This window comes from Mobula birostris, chromosome 8 (assembly GCF_030028105.1).
Source record: "Mobula birostris isolate sMobBir1 chromosome 8, sMobBir1.hap1, whole genome shotgun sequence".
In the NCBI taxonomy this organism is placed as follows: Eukaryota; Metazoa; Chordata; class Chondrichthyes; order Myliobatiformes; family Myliobatidae; genus Mobula; species Mobula birostris.
The window spans coordinates 159,820,061-159,841,429 of NC_092377.1; the positions used below are offsets into that span (position 1 = coordinate 159,820,061).

Below are 21,369 nucleotides of genomic sequence, written 5' to 3' on the forward strand. Positions count from 1 at the left end.
CCTTCACTGCCCAGATGTCCCAGAGCTGAGTGAAGAGCCGATGAAAGAGTATCTACTGTTGACCTGTTGTGACGGTATGTAAGTTGGAGCAGATCCAAATCACTTCTCAGGCAGGAGTTGATATGTTTCATCACCAGCCTCTCAAAGCACCCCATCACAGTGGATGTACTGGATGATAGCTATTGAGGCAAATTACCAAATTCTTCTTGAAACCTGCTTGAAGCAGGTAGTATCTCAGACGGCCACTGATCCACTAATGGTTGTTTGCAATTAGAGAAGCCACTTTGCAGAACTAGATGACTTCCTTCCCAGAGGATAATCTATTAATCTTTCAAATAGTTTTAACTTAACCTTGACTTTTTTTTCAGGTATGGGGAGAAGGGGAAAGCAGTTAGAATTGAGAAGGTCATTTACACAGGGAAAGAAGGCAAGAGTTCCCAGGGATGTCCAATTGCAAAGTGGGTAAGTGTCTTTTGACTTGCTTTCACATTTAATATTGCTCATAGGTTCCAACGAAAGGACTTTCTGAGGCTGAGGCTTGCTGCATATCCTCTAGATTTCTGCCCAAATGCACACAAAGCGAGTTTGTATAACTCTTGCTCCCTGATCTGACCTTGCTTTATTCCAGATTCTTGCAAGTACATTCCTGCCAGTGTTTAATCAAAGTAGATCAACAGGAAAGTATCATGAAAATTATCCCGAGAATGAAAGGGTTAATGTACAGTGCTGTGCAAAAGTCTTAGGCACATGTAAAAAAAATTCTGTAAAGCAGAGATGCTTTCAAAAATAATGAAATGATAAGTTTGAGTAGCAAAAGATTTATTATAAAGGGCAGTAAACAGTAAAAGACTAAATCAAATCATTTTTTGATGTGTCCATTTGTCCCTTCCAGTGCTCATCCCTGCGAGTGACCAAAGGGCTACACCTGTCCCCTCACCTCCACTCAGGGCCCCAAACAGTCCTTCCAGGTGAGGCAACACTCCACCTGCGAATCGGCTGGGGTCACCTATTGTGTCTGGTGTTCCGATTCAGCCTCCTCGACATTGGTGAGACCCATCTTAAATTGGGGAGCCACTTCATCGAGCACCTCGCACTATCTGCCAAAAACAGAACTTCTGGTGGCCAAGTATTTTAATTCCCATTTCCAACATGTTGATCCATGGCATCCCCTTGTGCTACAATGAGGCCACCCTGAGGGTGGAGAAGCTACACCTTATATTCTGTCTGGGTAGCCTTCTTCTATTCCCCATCCTGGCCCCTTACCTCTTCTTATCTGCCTATCACCTCCCCCTGGTGCCCCACCTCCTTCCCTTTCTCCTATGGTCTTTTTCCATCTCCTATCAGATTCCTTCCTCTCCAGCCCTTTACTTTTCCTATGCACCTGGCTTCACCTATCACCTTCTAACTATCCTCATTTCCCTCTCCCTCCTTTTTATTCTGATGTCTTCCCCCTTCCTTTCCAGTCCTGAAGAAGTGTCTCGGTCTGAAATGTTGATTGTTTATTCATTTCCATAGATGCTGCCTGATCTGCTGAGTTCCTCCAGCATTTTGTGTGTGTTGCTTTGGGTTTCCAGCATCTGCTGAATCTCAGGTGCTTTTAATATTGGGCATGACTATCCTTTGTCTTTAAAACTGTATCAATGCTCTGAGACACACTGTCATTTAGTTTTGTAAGAAAAATCGGCTGTTAGATAGTTCCACGCATCTCGGAGAACTTGCCACAGTTCGTCTGCAGACTTCTACTGTCTTGTTTGCTTCTGTCTCTCCAGGTAATCCCAGACAGCCTCGATGATGTTGAGATCAGGGCATACTGTCTAAAACCATATATAAGATCCAGGGAGTCTGAGACTTTTTCACAGTATTGGATGAGGAGTGTTTGATGGCTCTGGTCCTGTATTTGCTGGAAGAATAAGGGAGATTTCATTGAAACCTATCAGATATTGAAAGGCCTAGATAGAGAGGACATGTTTCTTATAATGGGGGAATTCTAGGACCAGAGGGTACAGCCTTAGAATACAAAGACGCCCCTATAGAATGGAGATGAGGAGGAATTTATTTAGCCAGAGGGTGGTGAATTTTTGGAAATCATTGTCACGGATGGCTGTGGAAGCCAAGTCACTGGTTATATTTAAAGCAGAAGTTGATAGGTTCTGAGGATGTCAAACATTATGAGGAGAAGATAGGAGAATGGGGTTTAGGGAGGATAATTATTCAGCCATGATGGAATGGTGGAGCAGACTCGATGGGCTGAATGGCCCTAATTCTGCACCTACAGTCAGTGGCCACTTTCAAGTACACCTGTACCTCTGCTCATTAATACAATATCTACTCAGCCAATCATGTGCAGCAGCTCAGTGCATAAAACCATGCAGACATGGTCAAGAGGTTCAGTTGTTGTTCAGACCAAATATCAGAATGGGGAAGAAGTGTGATAGAGGTCATTTTGCTGGTGATAGACGCAGTGGTTTGAGTATCTCAGAAACTGCTGATCTGTTGGGATTTTCACACACAACAGTCTCTAAGGTTTACAGAGAATGGTGCGAAAAATAAAATATATTCAGTGAGTGGTGGGTGAAAGGGCCTTGTTAATGAGGGAGGTCAGAGGAGAATGGCCGGACTGGTTCAAGCTGATAGGAAAGCGACAGTAACTCAAATACCACGTGTTCCAACAGTGATGTGCAGAAGAGCATCTCTGAACACACAGCACATCAAACCTTGAAGTGGATGGGCGACAGCAGCAGAAGACCACGAACATACACTGAGTGACCACTTTATTAGGGCCAGGAGGTATCAAAAGCCATATATAAATCTGCCAAAGACACCACTGTTGCTGGCAGAATCTCAGGTGCCAATTGGGAGGCGTACTGCAGTGAGATAGATGGGCTGGTTGAATGGTTCGAAACTACAACCTGGCACTCAATGTCAGCAAAACCATGGTATTGATTGTGGACTTTAGGGAAGGGAAATCGGGAGAACACGATTCTCCCTGCTGCATCTCCAGCCCTTAGGGCAACACAGTCCCAGATATTAATAGAGCACCAGAGACCCAGGTTCGATCTAGACCTTGGGCACCGTCTGTGTGGAGTTTGCATGTACACGCCACGTGAGCACACAGGCTTCTTCCGGATGCTCCAATCTGTAGATGTGTGGGTTGGTAAGATGATTCTTCAGGAACTTCATTGAGTGATAGCGAGTTGCAGTTATATACTTTTGAGCGTGGCTTCCCAAGTGAACTACCGCAAGGACTGTGAGGATGCAGTCAACAAGCAGATTAAAAAGGAGCACTCTTCCTCCCGTGTTTATCTCTCCATAACCTTTTGCTTTGGGCGGGGTGATGTTGGACTACTTCACTTTTCCAAGTTCTTCAGGAAGCAATTCCATAAGGAACAGACATCTGCTGAGAGGCCGATGGAATTTCAGAGTGTGCTGGAGGACACCAAGGACCCAGAGCAGGAGGAGTGGCGCAACGGTCTGGAGGCAAAGCAGAGAGCTCTGCAGATGGAGAAGGACCTCAACCTGAGCCTACTGCATCTGCACAAGCTTACTGCTCAGCACAGTCACTCTCATCTGTGTCACCACCTGGATGAGCAAGTGAAAAAGATCGAGAAGGTCACATCTCCAGCCTGCAGAGACTGGGAGCTCTTGAGATTGGCCTGGGGATGTTCCCGTTTAACAAGCCCTCCCTGGTAGAAAAGGACTAGAGGGACATGAAGTTGATGCCTGGTAGAATTGTAAAACTCTCTACTCATTTGAATCTTAACTTGACTAGTTTTATGATATTGGAATGGTATGTCACAGAAACATAGAAAACCTAGAGCACGATACAGGCCCTTTGGCCCACAATGCTGTGCTGAACATGTCAACTGAGAAAATAATATTTGACCATTATAAATTGCTCTTAATTACAGAAGACAGGAATGCATCAATCACTGCCAAAGGGCTTGATTTGATGACTTTCAGGCCGGCTGGTGGTGCAGTGAGATCAGCGCCGGACTCCGGAGCGAAGGTTCCCGAGTTCGAATCCAGGTTGGGCCACCCCCGAGCATGCTTTCCATCCGTGCCGGGTTGAGTGTCGAGCTAGCCACTCCGCCTCATAAAAAAATACAAGGGTCGAGTCAGGGACGTTCATAACGTGACCCGGTTAATCCTGACACCACATGCCAGGCAAGAATGGCTGAATGTCTGGTACGACACGCTTAAAAAAAAAAAGGATTTTCAGGGTTAAACCTGGTCAATTTACAAACTGGGAGAATTAGGAAAGGGTATACAGCCGTGTATTCTGGCATCTGGTCATGTGCGATATGGTTTATTGATGGTGGAAACGTCATTGATAGGATGTAATCTGGTGGTGGTGGAATCTGAGGGAGCTGGATCTGAATCAGGTTGGGTTGTTTTCTCTGGAGCACCGGAGGCTGAGGGGAAATCTGATAGATGTTTATAAGATTATCAGAGGCAGAGGTAGAGTGGACGGGGAGAATCTGTTCACAGGGTTGATATGTCTAATACCGGAGGGCATGCATTTAAGGTAAAAGGGGGTAAGCTCAAGGGGAAGCGAGGGGTAAGTTTTTTACTCAGGGAGTGGTGGATACCTGGAATGTGCTGCCTGGTACGGTGGTAGAGGCAAACACATTAGAGGCATTTAAGAGACATTTAGATAGGCACATGGATGTAAAGAAGATGGAGGGATTAGTGTTTGGGTGGTTTTGGTTTGCCTTTTAGCTGGTTTGGCACAACATTATGGGCCGGATGGTCTGTTCTTATGCTCTACTATTCTCTGTAAATATCACCAGCATCTGCCATGAAATTTGTTGTTATGCAGCAGCAGTGCATAATAATAAAATCTATAAATTAGTAAGAAGTATTTTTTAAGTTAAATGAAATAAGTAGTGCAAAAAGAGAAAAAAGAAATAGTGAGGCAGTGTTCATGGGTTTAATGTCCATCTAAAAATCAGACGGCAGAGGGGAGGAAGCTGTTCTTGAATAGTTGAGTGAGTTGAGATGGGAATGTTGCGAGAATAGAATAGTTCAGGATGGGATCAGTGTAAAAATTCGGTGCATGGAGGTTAGCATGGATCTAGTGGAGCGAGTGGCCTGCATCTGTCACTAAAACTATGAGACTCTAACCTTTTACTACTGTGTTATTGTTTCAAAAATACAAGTTATCGCCATCCTGATTTCAGACGAATTGACAATAAAGGGTTAAATATTATCTCTCAGCGCTTTATGGCAGTGTTGGAATCCAGAAAAGTAAGCATTTCACAATTGAGGGCTGCAGACAAAGTTGATCAAAAGACACAGGTTCAGAGAGTTTAAAACAAGAGTTTCTTAGTACGATTATAGAGGACTTGAGTTTAGAAGGTGCAGTCTTGTAGTCATCAAGTAGAATCAGACGAAACAGTAAGAGCGCAGAATAAAGTGTTACAGTGACAGGGATAGTGCAGTGCAGGTATATAATAAGGTGCAAGGTCATAATGAGGTAAACTGTCAGGTCAAGTGTCTGTCTTATTGTACCAGGGAACTGTTCAATAGTCTTATAGAAGCTTCATTAAAATGCCGAGATGGAGTGGACATGGAGAGGATGTTTCCTTTAATGGGGGAGTGTAGGACCAGAGGACACAGCCTCAGAATAGAAAGATGTCCCTTTAGAACAGAGATGAGGAGCTATTGCTATAGCCAGAGGATGGTGAATCTGTGGAATTCATTGACACAGACATCCGTGGAGGCCAAGACATTGGGCATATTTAAAGCAGAGGTTGATAAGTTGTTGATTAACAAAGGTATCAAAGGATATAAGGATAAGACAGGAAAATGGAGTTGAGAGGGCTGTCAGCAATGATCAAATGGCAGGAGCAGATTGCCTAATTCTGCCCCTATGTCTTACGGTCTTATTACAAATAAAAGTGATATGACATTGCTTGAAACAGGAAGTTCTCTTTATCTGCATCTGTTTTCAGTGCAGAAGTTACATGAGTTCCCCATTTAAAATAAAATTCAGGTTACAAGAAAAGATCAGGGAAAAAGATAATTTTGAAGTAATCTATGACTTTGCAAATACTTCAGTAATTAGTTGTCGAGTATCTAACAATGCAAAAAAATGGTTGATTGAATTGTTTTGTGGTTAAGGAAGAAGGGTTTTTTTGCAAGAGTTAAATTTGACTTAATGTTTAAGCTTCAACATTTTTCGCTTTAAGAGTATATAAGATGATGAGAGGCATTGATCATGTGGATAGTCAGAGGCTTTTTCCTAGGGCTGATGTGAGAGTGCACAGTTTTAAGGTGCTTGGAAGCAGGTACGGAGGAGATGTCAGGGGTAAGTTTTTTACACAGAGAGTGGTGAGTGTGTGGGATAAGCTGCCAGTGACAATGGTGGAGGCGGATACAATAGAGTCCACTCGCCTCCTATCCACTCAAACTATGCCTCTTATCATCTCATAAACCTCTATGAAGTCGCCTCCCATCCTTCTTCGGTCCAGAGAGAAAAACTTTAGCTTGCTCAACATATTCTCATAAAACATGCTCTCTAGTCCAGGCAACATCCTGGTAAATCTTCTCTGTGCCCTCTCTAAAATTTGTACATCCTTCTACTGACACTTTTACCAGCCAATTCATTGATAATGTTACCGAAGTACCAGTGGTATTGATGGTTCAGAGATCCTCGGGTAGAATTCCCCTCACTGCATGAGATGTCCATTAGAATTTGAGAAGAGCTGTTTTGCAAACAATGGGGTAAATTGCAATGTAGGCACTAGAGCTGCCCACCCTTGGAAATTTGGATTGTCCATTATGCCGCTGGCGTTCGGGGCAGCAGTGATGGTCCTCTATCTCTGGTGGTGCTCAGGGCTTCCTTCCTCATGCCAGTAGCTTTCCCTCGGTTTTCACTGCTGTCAACCATGCAAGTCCCAGATGGAGAGTCAGGAATACTGTCACACATGTAGAAGGATTCTTCATTGCTGTTTCCAAAACAGTTTTGTTTGACCATTCAGGGATGTTAGACCTGAGCTGAACCCTCGAACCACTCTTAGCCTGTTCTCTACCGTTTGGCCTGTTTGGCGTAGGTGACCCTACCAAGAGCCAAACCACGTAGCCCTGACACCAGCCAACATGGTTCTCCAGGACATTGAGGCCACGCAAGCCTCCAAACCACGACAAGGTTGTGGTCCTCCTGGAGAACCTTTGGAAAGTCAGCCTCATCACAGCACACGGAATAGTACAGCAGATTGCAGGCTCTACGGCCCAGAATGTTGTGTCATCCTTTTAGCCTACTCCAAGATCAAAGCAACCCTTCCCTCCCACATATGACATAGTATGCTTGGTTGGCATTAAGGTTGATACCAAGGTCTTCGGCCCAACTCGTCCCTGCTGACCAAGTTGCCTATCTTGTCTGGTCCCACTTGCCACCTTTGTCCCACCTCCCTGTAAATCTTTCCTATCCATGTAGCTGTACAAGTATCTTTTAAATGTTGTTATTGTATGTGCCTCAACCACTTCCACTGGCAGCTCACTCCATATACTGACCACCTGGTGGGTGAAAAATTTAACCCTCAGTTTCCTGTTAAATCTCTCTCCTCTCGCCCTCAAACCTATTGTCTGTCCTCCAGTTTTTGATTGCCCAGCCTGGAAGAAAGTGTGTGCATTGATCCCATCTATGTTCCTCATGCTTGTATACACCTTTATAGTGTCATACCTGTCTCCTGTGAATGAAGTCCCAGACTGCTCAGCCCCTCTCAATCACTCATTCCATCAGATCCTGCAACATCCTCGTAAATCTCCTCTTTCCAGCTGAATAGCATCTTTCAAATAGAGTCATCGAAAAGTCCAGCACAGAAGCAGACCCTTTGGCCCCTCTAGTCCATGCCAAACCATTTAAAATGCCTACTCCCACTGACCTGCACCAGGACCATAGCCGTCCGTACCCCTACCATCCATGTAACTATCCAAACTTCTCTTAAATTTGAAATCAAGTTCACATGCATCTCTTGCACTGAGTGTTCCACACTCCCATGACCCTCTGAGTGAAGGAGTTTCCCTTCATGTTCCCCTTAAACTTTTCACCTTTCACCCTTAACTCATGACCTCTAGTTGTGGTCCTGCTAACCTCAGTGGAAAAAGCCTGCTTACATTTACCCTGTCTATACCCCTCACAATCTTGTGTACATCTATCAAATCTCCTCTCAGTCTTTACATTCCAGGGAATAAAGTCCTAACCTGTTGAATCTTTAGCAACTCTGGTCCTCCAGTCCCAGCAATGTCATTGTAAATTTTCTCAGAACTCTTTCAATCATGTTTACATTTCTCCTGCATGCTATAAACATAATATTCTAAAGCATCACACAAAGTGCTGGAGGTCAGGCAGCAACTATGGAAAGGGATGGACTAATGGCAACTCAGGTCAAAACCCTTCATTTGGACTGAATGAAAACGGGGAGACAGAGCCAGTTTTAAAGAAAGGTAAAGGTAAAGGAGTGGAGCAAGGTGAAAATATTGCAAATATTCTAAATTCCGAATATTTTAATATTACAAATGTGGATTATTATAGAATCCAACGTCTTATGCAACGTATGATTGTGACAGAATGAGAAGGAAATGATGGAGAAAATTTTATTTTCCTGTAAGAAAGAGTCAGAGGCAGATTATTACTGACCATGCTGAAAATGATACCGACCTAAGCTAGTCTCATTTGCCTGTGTTGGACCCCAATCTCTCTAAACCAGGGGTTCCCAACCTCGAGTTCACGAGCAATACCTTGCTTAATGGTATTGGTCCATGGCATAAAAAAGGTTGGGAACTCCTCCTTTCAAACCTTTTTATCTGTTTACTGTCCAAATGTCATGAGTACTTAAGAGTTCTCCTGCAATCTCCTGCTACTTCTGAGATACTTACCAAGGCTCTGTTTCCTTAAATGTGCACAGATAATACGAAGAGCGAGCGAAGAAGAGAAAGTCCTGTGTCTCGTGCGTGAGCGAGCTGGTCATCACTGTCAGAACGCGGTTGTTATTATTCTGATCCTGGCTTGGGAAGGCATCCCTCGTTCCCTGGGAGACAAGCTGTACGATGAGCTCACGGAGACGTTGACGAAGTATGGGAACCCCACCTGCCGAAGATGTGGATTGAATGACGAGTAAGTTTATTGGTATTGACTTGATGTGTCAAATAGTCTCCAATTCTGCAATTCTGTCGGTTAAAGCTTTATTTGAGTCAAGAGCACTGGAAACCATAAATGAACAACATATCCAGTTTATTCCTTGGGACAGATTTTGCTCCAAACTGATTGGTGGATCCCAATATTGTTGCTGGACAACCTTGTAAATGGTTCCATTTGTTTAGCCCCATTCATCACATTGGTCATTGTAAGCTCCTTGGCCTGGTTCTACCTGCAACACATCTCCCCCATCTACAGCCTCCACACCATCTGCCACAAGTGCTATTTTCCGGTGAGCAAACATTTTAATTCTGATTCCATTTCCCATTCCCTTTCCAAGATGAGGCCATCCTCAGGGTGGAGGAACAACATCTTATATTCTGTCTGCATGGCCTCCAACCTGATGGTGTGAATATCTATTTATCCTTCCAGTGACAAATTTCCCCCTCACCTTTCCTCCATTTTCCACTCTGACCTTTGACCTGTTCTCACTTGCGTATTACTTCCCCTTGGATCTCCTCCTTCCCTGTTTCTTATTATTGATTCTCCTCTCGCACCAGGTTCCTTCTTCTCCAGCCCCTGACCTTTCCCACCTACCTGGCTTCACCTATTACCTGCCAGATAGCCTCCTACCCCTCTCTTCACCTTTTTATTCTGTCATCTTCCCCTTCCTTTTCAGTCTTGAAGAAGGGTCTCAACCCGAAATGTTGACTGTTTAGTCATTTCCATGGATGCTGCCTGACTTGCTGACTTCCTCCAGCATTTTGTGTATGTTGCTCTGGATTTCCAGCATCTTCCTCGGGTCTGTGTTTTATGACCTTACATTTTCCGCTTGACATTTCTTGAATTGCACGCCTTCCAACACTTTCTCGTCTCTGCGGCTCAAACTCTCAATCAAGGATCCACATTTTTTCGCCATCTACGTTTACTTGTATTAGAAATTTGCTGTGGTGTTTTTGGTCAGGGAGAGACATGCAACAATAAACAACATTCAACAATTATAAGCATAGAACTTAGAACATAGAAGAGTACAGCACAGGAACAGGCTATTCGGCTCACGGTGTTGTGCCGAACTAGCTAAAAAGCAAATTACAAACACCCAAAATGTAATCCCTCCTATCTACACCATGTCCATAACCCTCCGTCTTCCATGTGCCTATCTAAACATCTCTTATAAGCTTCTAATGGATTTGCCTCTACCACCATACCAGGCAACACATTCCAGGCATCCACCACTCCGAGTAAAAAAATGTCTACTCTATCTATGTCTCTCATAATCTTGTAAACCTCTATCAGATCTCCCCTCAGCCTCCAACGCTCCAGAGAAAACTACCCAGGTTTGTCCAGCCTCTCATGATAGCACATGCCCCTCTAAACCAGGCAGCATCCTGGTAAACCTCTTTTGCACCCTCTCCAAAGAATAAAGAATTAGATAAAATGGAAGTTTAAACTACAGATATGGAATAAAATATGCATTAGTGCTGCATTCATTTACAATGTAAACAGCATTGTAAACCACTGCCCCAGTAATCCGGTCTCTGGTGAGATGTGCGTGATTTGCACTTTCATTTCCTTCTACATCCCAAAGACGGGTGAGTTGGTGGTTTAATCGGTTGCTGTAAATCGCCCCTAGTATGCAAGTGGGTGGTACATCTGGGGAGAGTTGGTGGGAGTAAGAGGAGAATAGGTTGCTGTGGAAACATGTGATGAAGTAGGATTGCTTTATGAGCCAGTACAGACTCAATAGGCCCAAATAACCTTGTATGTTGTAAGGAAATATGAAAAACTTAGGCATTTCAACCTTATGATTTGAGTTTATTCACTAAACTGCTTTAGTTGTTCTCCAGCCATTTTGATTGAACTTCCAGAGTGTTATTTCCGGTTCTACTTCTTCTGCTTCCGATTGGGATTTACTTGCAGCAAGAAAATTGCCCGTGACAGACTTTGAGAGAATTCTTTGCAGTAGGAAGAGAAATTCTTGAGGGATTAGGAAGTCAGGTGTGATTGTAGGCCGAGGCTTATAGTTCAAATCAGAATCAGGCTTAATATCACCAGCGTATGTCGTGAAATTTGTTGTCCTTGCGGCAGTAGTACAATGCAATACATAATAATAGAGGTTAAGGGAGCTAGGGCTTTACACTTTGGAGAGAAGGAGGATGAGAGGAGACATGATAGAAGTGTACAAGATAATAAGAGGAATAGATAGAGTGGATAGCCAGCACCTCTTCCCCAGGGCACCACTGCTCAATACAAGAGGACATGGCTTTAAGGTAAGGGGTGGGAAGTTCAAGGGGGATATTAGAGGAAGGTTTTTTACTCAGAGAGTGGTTGGTGCGTGGAATGCACTGCCTGAGTCAGTGGTGGAGGCAGATACACTAGTGAAGTTTAAGAGACTACTAGACAGGTATATGGAGGAATCTAAGGTGGGGGCTTATATGGGAGGCAGGGTTTGAGGGTCGGCACAACATTGTGGGCTGAAGGGCCTGTACTGTGCTGTACTATATTCTATAATTGAAAAAAGCATGGATTACAGTAAATATATATAAAATAGTTAAATTAAATAAGTAGTGCAAAAATAGAAATAAAAAAGTAGTGAGGTAGTGCTCATGGATTCAATGCCCATGCTGAAATCGAAAGGTTGTGGAGAAGAAGTTGTACCTCCTTCCTGATGATAGCAATGAGAACAAGGCATGACTTGGCTGATGGGGGTCCTTAATCCGCTGGCTGTATTGTAGGAGCCCCAATTTACCAAGCAGAAGACCAATGCAGAGAAGACCACGCTGATGAAGCTGTTGTAACAGACCTGAGATCAGGGGTTCGCAGACTTTTTTATGCCCTGGATCAATACCATTAAGCAAGGGGTCCATGGACCCAGGTTGGGAACCCCCTGCCCTAGATCTAATGTTGCCTACTCGTGACACCTTCGACCTGTAGCCCCTGGCGTTTAGGGCAGCATTGAAGGTCCTCCATCTTTGGCGGTGTTTGGGGCTTCCTTCATCGTGTCAGTAGCTTGGTTTTCACTACTGTCAGTCTTGCAAGTCCCGAGTGCAGAGGCAGAAATGCTGTTGTAGAAGGACTCTTCATTGCTGTTTCTGTAACAGTTTTTGTTTACCAGTCGGGGTTGTTAGCCCTGAGTTGAACTCCTGAACCTGGAGGACTGGTGGATCACTTTTAGTCTGTCCTCTACCCTTTTTCCTGTTTGGCATGGGTCACTCTACCAAGAGCCAAATCACAAAGCTCTGACTCCAACCAACATTGGGCTCTGAGTCAATGAAGCACGTAAGCTTCCAAGTCCTATGACGAGGCTGTGGTTCTCTTGGGGGTCACAACATTAAGTAACAGTGTTGCAAGATGCCGGATATTCCTGTGGGAGTGCCTTTATATCAAGTACACATGCACAAAGTCAGGGAGCAACTCCACATTGAGAGTGCCGACGAACCTGGAGTTTGCACATGTTAAGATGCTGAAGCTTGAAGCCCAGTGGCCAAAATGTGGAGACCGGAGGTCTCTCCTGGAGCTGGAGGAATGTATGTGTGTGTTGTTCTGCTGCTATGGTTGGCGCCGGGATATGTGGGGACACTCGAGGGCTGCCCCCAGCACAGCCCTAGGTTGGGTTTGTTATTAATGCGAGCAACACATTTCACTGTATGTGATAAGTAAATCTGAATTCAAGGCCGTGCCAACTGGCAAATCATTGAAGATCACTGCCATGATGCAATGCACTTGGAAGGGGTCCCAAATGGAGCAAGCTTTCTTGACTCAATGCCTGTTGAATGGTGAGCCATCCCATAAGGAATTGGGCACTGGCATCTCTGCTCCTCGTGTGTCTATGGGCACACCAGTCTATGTGCAAAAAAAAAAGGCACGTGAAAGTAGGTCAGGCCAACATGGGACCTGGCGGTGAGTCTAATAATCTCAGGTGATGAGAAGAGCCCAAAAGAGGTACGAACCGTCATGCCAGCAGACTGGCACCCAAACACCAGGGAAGCACAGCTGGTAGAGTTGCTGCCCTGCAGTGCCAGAAAACAATCCTGACCTCCGGTGCTGTCTGCACATTCTCCCTGAGATTCCTCCCATGCCCCAAGGGTGTGCACGTCGGTAGGTTAATTGCCAAGCTGCATAAAGTTGTAAACTCTGCCGCTTCCATTGTGGGCACCAGCCTCCCAAGCATCGAGGACATCTTCAAACGTGATGCCTCAAGAAGGCAGCATCCATTGTTACAGACCCTCACCATCTGGGACATGCCCTCTTCTTATTACTGTCATCAGGGAGGCAGTTCAGGAGCCTAAAGACCCACCCTCAACACTTCAGAAACAGCTTCTTCCCCTCCGCCCTCAGACTTCTGAATTGTCTATGAACCCATGAACACTAACTTGCTATTTCACTTTTGCCCTATCTCTCTGTCCATCTGTCTATCTACTATTTATTGGCTTGCTTGTAACTTGTAGTAATTGTTCTGTCTTGCACTGTAGTAGTAGGCAGCCGTCGATCGTAAGGGATCAGGGGTTTGCGCCTCTGGTGGACTGTGTCCTGTCCAGGCCGCAAGCCTGGGCGGGAGGATTTCAAGAACTGGCTGTTGCCCTTGCAGTGGGTTTCCCCCCTCCACGTCACTGATGTAGTCTAATGGAAGGGCAAACGCCGATACAGCTTGGCACCGGTGTTGTCGCAGATGTTGCCAGACTGAAGTTGTAAACAACATCAAGCTGCCTAGGGACCCCGGCTCCAGATTTCTTCCATGGGGTTTACTCCTGAAGCCTTTCCCGTCAGTGGGTATGGGCTGCAAGGCAGCGGAGGCTTAAAATCAAAGTTTTCTTTCTCCTACGTGGGCTGCCGTCCAATGCGGACGGGCCCCACCTGACTGAAGCAACTGGTTTTGAGGCGCCAGTGGTCCGCCTTTACCCCTTCTCTTGTCAGTAGAAACAGTTCCATTTGGGCCTAGTAGCTAAGCCACTCGTGAAGGCCAAGAATAGGACTTGGTTGTCAGAGGCTGTTAGAGACGCACGCCATTTGGAACACTTTATAGGTAGTGGCAGCTTATCCCCACTACCACCTCTGGCTATGACAACCTTAGGACCACTGTCTTGTACTGTATGTACTCCTGTCACAAAACAACAAACTTCATGATCTATTATCATCATCATTATGTGCCTTGTCATAGGCCATTAGGCGACCATGGTCTATCCCCGACTGTGATTGCTCTTGGCAAGTTTTTCCACGGAAGTGGTTTACCATTATCTTCTTCTGGGCAGAGTCTTTACAAGACGGGCGATCCTAGCCACTATCAATACTCTTCGGAGACTGTCTGCCTGGTGTCAGTGGTCACATAACCAGGACTTGTGACATACACCAGCTGCTCACATGGCTTCACAGGACCCTGATCAGGGTGGGGGTGGGAGGTAGGGCTAAGCATGTTCTACGCTTTGCCCAAGGGCGACCTGCAGGCTAGTGGAGGGAAGAATCGTAAACACAAAATAATCTGCAGATGCTGGGATCAAAGCAACACTCACAACACGCTGGAGGAACTCAGCAGGTCGGGCAGCATCCGTGGAAAAGATCGGTCGATGTTTCGGGCCCGAACCCTTCGTCAGGACGGGAAGGAGCGCCTTACACCTCCTTTGGTAGAGCTGTATCTAAAGCTGACATAAGTGTTAATAAACCTGATTTTGATTCACTCTTGTCTAACTCTAAAAGTCTACATCATTGTATAATAGCAGTTGATGCTGACTTTAAAATGTTGGTGCCATTTATCAGAATAATCAACCCTTTAGGCTGATCAAAGTTCAGTCGGTGTTTATGATGTCAGTAGTAGTCATTCTGTGTAAGTCTCTGCAGCTTCCAAACTGTGTGGTATTTACTGCTTCCACTTCTCTTCCATTTCAGCCGCACTTGTGCATGTCAGGGAAAGGATCCCGAGACCTGTGGTGCCTCCTTCTCCTTCGGCTGCTCCTGGAGTATGTACTTCAATGGCTGCAAGTACGCCCGCAGCAAGCACCCTCGCAAGTTCAGGCTGCTGGGAGACAACCCAAAGGAGGTGGGTGCCACCTTACCACTGTTCGTACGTGTGTCGCTAGATCAGTCCTGAACCGAGTGAGAGGCCAGCTAAATTATCAGAATAACACGCACGCAGAATGCTAGAGGAACTCAGTAGGTCAGGCAGCATCAAGAGTTGGCGGTTTGGACCAAAACCCTTCATCGGGTTGGGGACGGAAGGGAAAAGAAGCCAAAATAAGAAGGTGAAGGAGGGGGCACAAGGAAGTCGATAGGTGAAGCCAGTTGAGGAAGAGGGTAGGTGGGTGGGGGGGGTGGAGGTGATAGGTGGGAGAGGTAAAGGGCTGAGGAAAAAAAAAATCTAATGGGAGAAGAGAGTCAAAAGAGAAGGAGAATAGTTACCAAAGGGAGGTGATAGGCAGGTGAGGAGAAGAGAAGGGGTAAGATTAGAGCCAGAACAGAGAATGGAAAAGGGGAGGGGTGCTGAGAACTTAATGGAAGTTAGAGAAATCGATGTTCATGCCATCAGGCTGGAGGCTACCCAAATGGAATATGAGATGTTGCTCTTCCAGCCTGAGAGTGGCCTCATCGTGGCAGTTAAGGGGGCCACGGAGCACTTTGGAATGGGAATGAGGTCTGCAATTAAAATGGTTACCCACCGGGAAATCCTCTTTTTTGGCAGACGGAGCAATCACGTTTTCTGTGGCGTCAGCTCTTTATTCCTCTCCATTGATGCCGAATTTCCAGGATTTGCAGAAACTCTTGTGTTGACTTACGGCTAAATTGTCAGACAAGGTTCAGCAACCAAGCAACTGATTCTGAATCAGATTGCCATGGGTTCAAATCCCACACAACTAACTGTTTGCTATTGTTACATATACCAAGATACGGTGATAAACTTAGTTATCTATACAGATCAGTTCAAAACGTCAATACTGTACAACAAAGTAGCACAAGGAAACCAATAACAAAATGCTATATATAGTGTTACATTTACAGGGAAAATACAACGCGGGTGGACAAATAAGGTACAAGCACCGTGACAAGGTCAGGAATGGAACAAGAACATTGAGAGCAGATTTGATAGAGGTAGATAAAATCATGAGGGGTACAGACAGGCTAAATGCAAGCAGGCTTTTTCCACTGAGGTTGCGTGGGACTACAACTACAGGTCATGGGTTAAGGGTGAAAGGTGAAAAGTTTGAGGGGAACTCAGAGGGTGGTGAGAGTGTGGGATGAGCTGCCAGCACAAGCGGTGCATGTGAGCTCGATTTTAAAGTTTAAGCAAAGTCTGGATAGATGCGTGGATGGTAGGGCTATGGAGGGCCCTGGTCCAGTGCAGGTCGATGGGAGTAGGCAGCTTAAATGGCTCGGCACGGACTAGATGGGCCAAAGGGCCTTTTTCGGTGCTGTACTTTTTTCTATGACTCTATAACTCTAATTCACCTTGATTGATTAAGACTCTTATTATAGAAGCAGTTGTAGCCTCCTGGTAAGCCTCAGGCTCGCTCAGCTCACTTTTGTCTGGGGGGAGCAGCCTTTGGCCCCGCCAAACTGGGTAGTCAAGTTTGTGTGGATGCTGTGTGATGTACCCCACCCCACCAAATAACAGACAATACACCATATGCGATTAAATGATTACACTTTAGAGATCTTACTGGAACTCTAATTAATAGAGATAAAATATAAAAGGAAAATAAAAGGTGCCAAAATTATCAAAGTTCAACCACTTCGTGCACAACAGTTGGAGCTCAATTAACGGGGTCCTCTTTCCACCATTCGATCCCCTCCAAACTCCTCGACCCACCACCTGGGACCAACCACGGTGGTCGACCAGACGCTCCACACGAGTCTGTCTTCGTCTGCTCTCCTCGCCGAACACTCTGGGCCTCGGATTCCCGCTCGGGGTCCGTCCCACCGCCCAGCTTACAGCATCGCGTCTCCTCTCTCTGTCCCCATCCACCTTCTTCTGCCCCAAAACCTGTGAAAAACAATCGCTTTCAGACACACAAGAAAGAATAACATCTATCCCAATTGGTTCGTTCTCTCTCTTATCAATAATATAACCCAAGCAAGCAGAGAGAGAGAGAACTCCTTACATCGCAGATATTATTACAGAAAAGCCATTTTTATTCTAACATAACAAAGAAGCCATTTTGTTAGCCTTCGCAGTAACATAAAAGAAGAAACCCTTTACACTGTCTTTGAGCAACACACATCAAAGTTGCTGGTGAACGCAGCAGGCCAGGCAGCATCTCTAGGAAGAGGTGCAGTCGACGTTTCAGGCCGAGACCCTTCGTCAGGACTGTCTTTGAGCCTGGTGGTACATTTTCAAGCTTTTGTATCTTCTACCCAATGGAAGTTGGAACAAGAGAGAATGATTAAGTTAGGAGAAGTCTTTGATTATGCTGGTTGCTTTTTCAAGGTGGCAGGGAGTGTAGATAAAGCCAATGGTACACCTTAAGCATAATTCCAATGGTACAGTTTAAGCAAAACTCCAGTGGTACACTTTAAGCATAATACCAACTAATGGTTCAGTGGTGTTGCTCCAGAGACTTTAAATTAAGACCTTGTGTGTTATACTGAAGACTTCATGGACTTCTCAGTGAGTCCTGGCACAGTCAACATTAAACCATCTTGTACTTACATTAGGCAACCCTTGACCTACGTCCTACCGATCACCATTGATCACAATTGGCGATTAGAAAGCTACACTGCTCCAACATGGTACTGAAAGTTTTCACAATGTCGACAGGCTTCAGCACCTCAGTTAGGATGAGATAGGAACTAGAGACAACAGATGTAGAGGGCAAATTTCAGAGGAAACTGAGGAAAAGGATTTTCACTCAGGGAGTGGTGTGAGTACAGAGCGGAAGCAGTAGATGCAGGTTCAATCATAACACTCACAAGAAGTTTGTATGGGTATGTGGAAGAGAGGAGTTTAGAAGACTATGTGGATGGGATTAGGGAGACCGGGCTGGCGTGGACTAGATGGGCTGAAGAATCTGTTTCTGGGCTGTAATGCTCTATGACCGTCTTTAAGATGGAAATCTGTAGAAATTCCCTTTGAATCACCGGAATTATCTACCACAGATGGTGTGGGTTCTAGATCACTGGAAGTATTTAAGGAGGAGGTGAATACATTTTCAGTGAATTGAGGGGATCTGCCCCAAAGGAGACCTAATCAAATTAATTGGCAGGGAAGACTTGCAGAGATGAGTGTCCTTGTCCTGTTTCTATGTTCCTGGGTTCTTGTAACTTTTACATATGTGCGGAGCAAGAACCACAACGGGGCAATAGGATAAAGGTGCTCTTACTGTGTCATGTTAGCCACAGTACATGCTGGGCAGCTTAGAGTGCGGGCGCAACAAACCGAGCCCGCTGAGACAAAAGCATGCACACTGCAAAGCTGGTGCAGAGAGAGAGAGAGAGAGAGAGAGAGAGCCTCCCGCGTGCAGGAAGCCCAGTTGATTCACTTGGCCGCTCAGTCAGCTGTTTGTGTGCTTGCCCATTCTCTCAATCAATCCAATAAGGTTCAAAACCTCTCTGTGTACACGTCAGGTACAGAGTGTGCCTCAGGTGCCTGGTCATGTCAAGTTGTTTCATGTGCACACAACTAATGCAGCTGGACAGAGAATTCGTAGGTCATGAATCTCACCACTTTTCATAGCACATCGATTGCACACATTATCTGCTTTGTTTTCAAACATTGGAACAGTGACTGCATTCCAGTGGCTAAGATAGATTGAGGGACACATTTAACTATCGAAAGAACTAAAGTAAGTGCAAATATTTATTGTCTTACGGTTGATTAATGATTAGCTTTATTTGTCACACGTACATTGAGACATACGGTGAAATGCATCACTTGCATCAATCAAATCAATGAGGATTGAGCTGGGCAGCCCGTAAGTGCCAACATGATTCCAGCACCAACATAGCATGCTCACAACTCAGGGGCAAATGTACATTTCACGGGTAAATGTACATTTCTGAACTGTGGGAGGAAACCTGAGCACCCGGAGGAAACCCACATGGTCATGGAGAGAACGTACAAACTTCTTACAGACGGGCGGTAGCGGGAATTGAACCCCGATCGCTAATGCAGTGCCCCAACTGCTACACTATCATGCCACCTCAGGAAAAAAACAACATGAAGTCAGCAAGTGTACAGAGGAGGAGAAGACGGCAGCACGACGGCAGCTCGCGCAGCCACTTCGGTGGTGATGTCTGTTATCTCTCAAGTAGGGGACCGTGCACAATCCTGATTTGATGGAGACAGATGTGAGAGTACGGAGGAACATCTGGAAAACTTCTGAAATGCCCGCTTCACTGCCGCTGCTACTGTGTGGTAACCAGAATCTCCTGAGCAGAAGGCCTGGAAATCCTCGGCTTTGTGTGTTTCAGCGGCCAAGGAGAGGTCGAAGGCGCTCCGCAGAGGATGGCGCTCAGGAGGCTGTATTGGAGAGGCTGGTCGGAGGCTCGAAGTTTTCGGACGGATGGACTCAGTGTCGGCTGTGGTCGGCTGCTTCCAAGGCATCGGCAAGTTGACGGTGCCTGGAGGTTTATGGCAGAGAGTTTCTCCCTTTTGCCGCCGCTATCGGGGACTCGGGGAGTCAATCGACTCGGGGACTCTTGAGACTTTATTTACTGTGCCCATGGTTTGTTCTTCATCAAATTATGGTATTGCTTTGCACTGCTGTAACTATGTGTTATAATTATGTGGTTCTGTCAGTGTTAGTCTTTGGTTTGTCCTGTTTTCTGTGATATCACTCCGGAGAAACATTGTATCATTTCTTAATGCATGTATGCATTTCTAAATGACAATAAAAGAGGACTGAGTGTTCTTATAATCTAAATGTGCAGTTCTGGTCACCTACCAAGAGGATTGATATCAGTAAGATCAAAAGAGTTCAGAGAAAGTTCACAAGGATGTTGTCAAGACCTGAGGACCTGAGTTATAGGGAAAGGTTGAAGAGATTAGAACTTTATTTCCCTGAGCGTAGGAGAATCATAGGAGATTTGATAGAGGTATACAAAATTGTGAGTGGTATAGATAAGGTAAATGCAAGCAGGCTTTTTCCACTGAGATTGAGTGAGACTAGAACTAGAGGTCATGGGTTAAGGGAGAAAGGTGAAATGTTTAAGGGGAACATGAGGGGTCACTCCTTCTCTCAGAGGGTGGTGAGAGTGTAGAATGAGCTGCCAGTGCAAGTGGTCGATGTGGGTTCAATTTCACAATTTCAGAGGTTCAAAAGTTCATTTAGTATCAAAGTATACAACTTGAAATTCTTCTTCTCCTCCGGGAAGAAGAATTCCTGGCCATGAAGCCCAGGCAGCACGATCAAAAAACCGCACCCCCTCCCCATCACCAAAAATGAACAAAAACAGATCAGGCAATCAACCCCCAAATCGCTCGTCCAGCACAAAAGAATTGAACAAAACAGAACAGGCACATCGACCCCCAAATTCCCCTCCCCACACAAAAAAATCAAGACAGATTGGGCTAAAAATACAGAATATAAAAAACCATAAGAGTGGGGAAAAAAAAAGTCTATAGTCCCAGTCCACATCCAAAACGCAGAAAACCTGGTCAATATTCTCGGCAGGCCTTTCCCTCTCCGTAGCAGAGCGATCAAAAGACAGGCAGCCAGTGCTCAGCCTCTGCACTTGCCTCGATGCTTCAATCTTCCTTATCACTCTAATCGGTGAAATGGAGTCGAACGTCAGCTCGCGCCCCATCCCGCAGCCTACCCATGCTCACCACCTGTGCCTCCTGGAATCCCCTTGGAGACTGCAGAGTGCTGGAACACCCAAGTGATCTCCAAACAGCAAATCACAGGCTCCCAACGGTTCCAGAATCACATCTAAGAGGAAAAACAAATGTAAAAGACATCAAAGAAGTGAAATATATGGATTCATGGTCTATCCAGAAGAAGTCAACCGAAGGAGCAATGTACATAGGCGCCATTTAAGAGAAATTTAGAAAGGTATATGGATGGGAGGGTTATGGAGAGTTATGGTCCAGGTCCAGCTGATGGAACAAGGCAGCTTAATAGCCCAGCATGGACTAAATGGGCCAAAGGGCCTGTTTCTGTGTTCTATGGCTCCATTTTAATATCCATCAAAACACCTACTGCTTATTTCCATGCCATGGTCAAAGTTGTAAAATAAAGGTCTGTACCCTCATGAATAACTCAATGTGCAATAATAACAGCATGCATTATTATCAGAAAAATATC

At 45.3% G+C, this 21,369-nt stretch overlaps 1 protein-coding gene and 1 pseudogene across 5 annotated transcripts in view; both read left to right on the top strand.

Annotated features, from left to right (window-relative positions):
- Window positions 1-21,369, top strand: part of LOC140201867 (methylcytosine dioxygenase TET3-like) — a 330,696-nt gene that overhangs the window by 285,287 nt on the left and 24,040 nt on the right. For all 5 annotated transcript variants that reach the window (XM_072266613.1, XM_072266614.1, XM_072266615.1 and 2 more), the window contains 3 exons: window positions 369-462; window positions 8,910-9,118; window positions 15,020-15,170. In XM_072266613.1, the coding sequence (XP_072122714.1) occupies window positions 369-462; window positions 8,910-9,118; window positions 15,020-15,170 (454 nt within the window). The remainder of the gene's footprint in view (window positions 1-368; window positions 463-8,909; window positions 9,119-15,019; window positions 15,171-21,369) is intronic.
- LOC140201973 (ferritin heavy chain, oocyte isoform-like) lies at window positions 3,091-3,701 on the top strand (annotated as a pseudogene).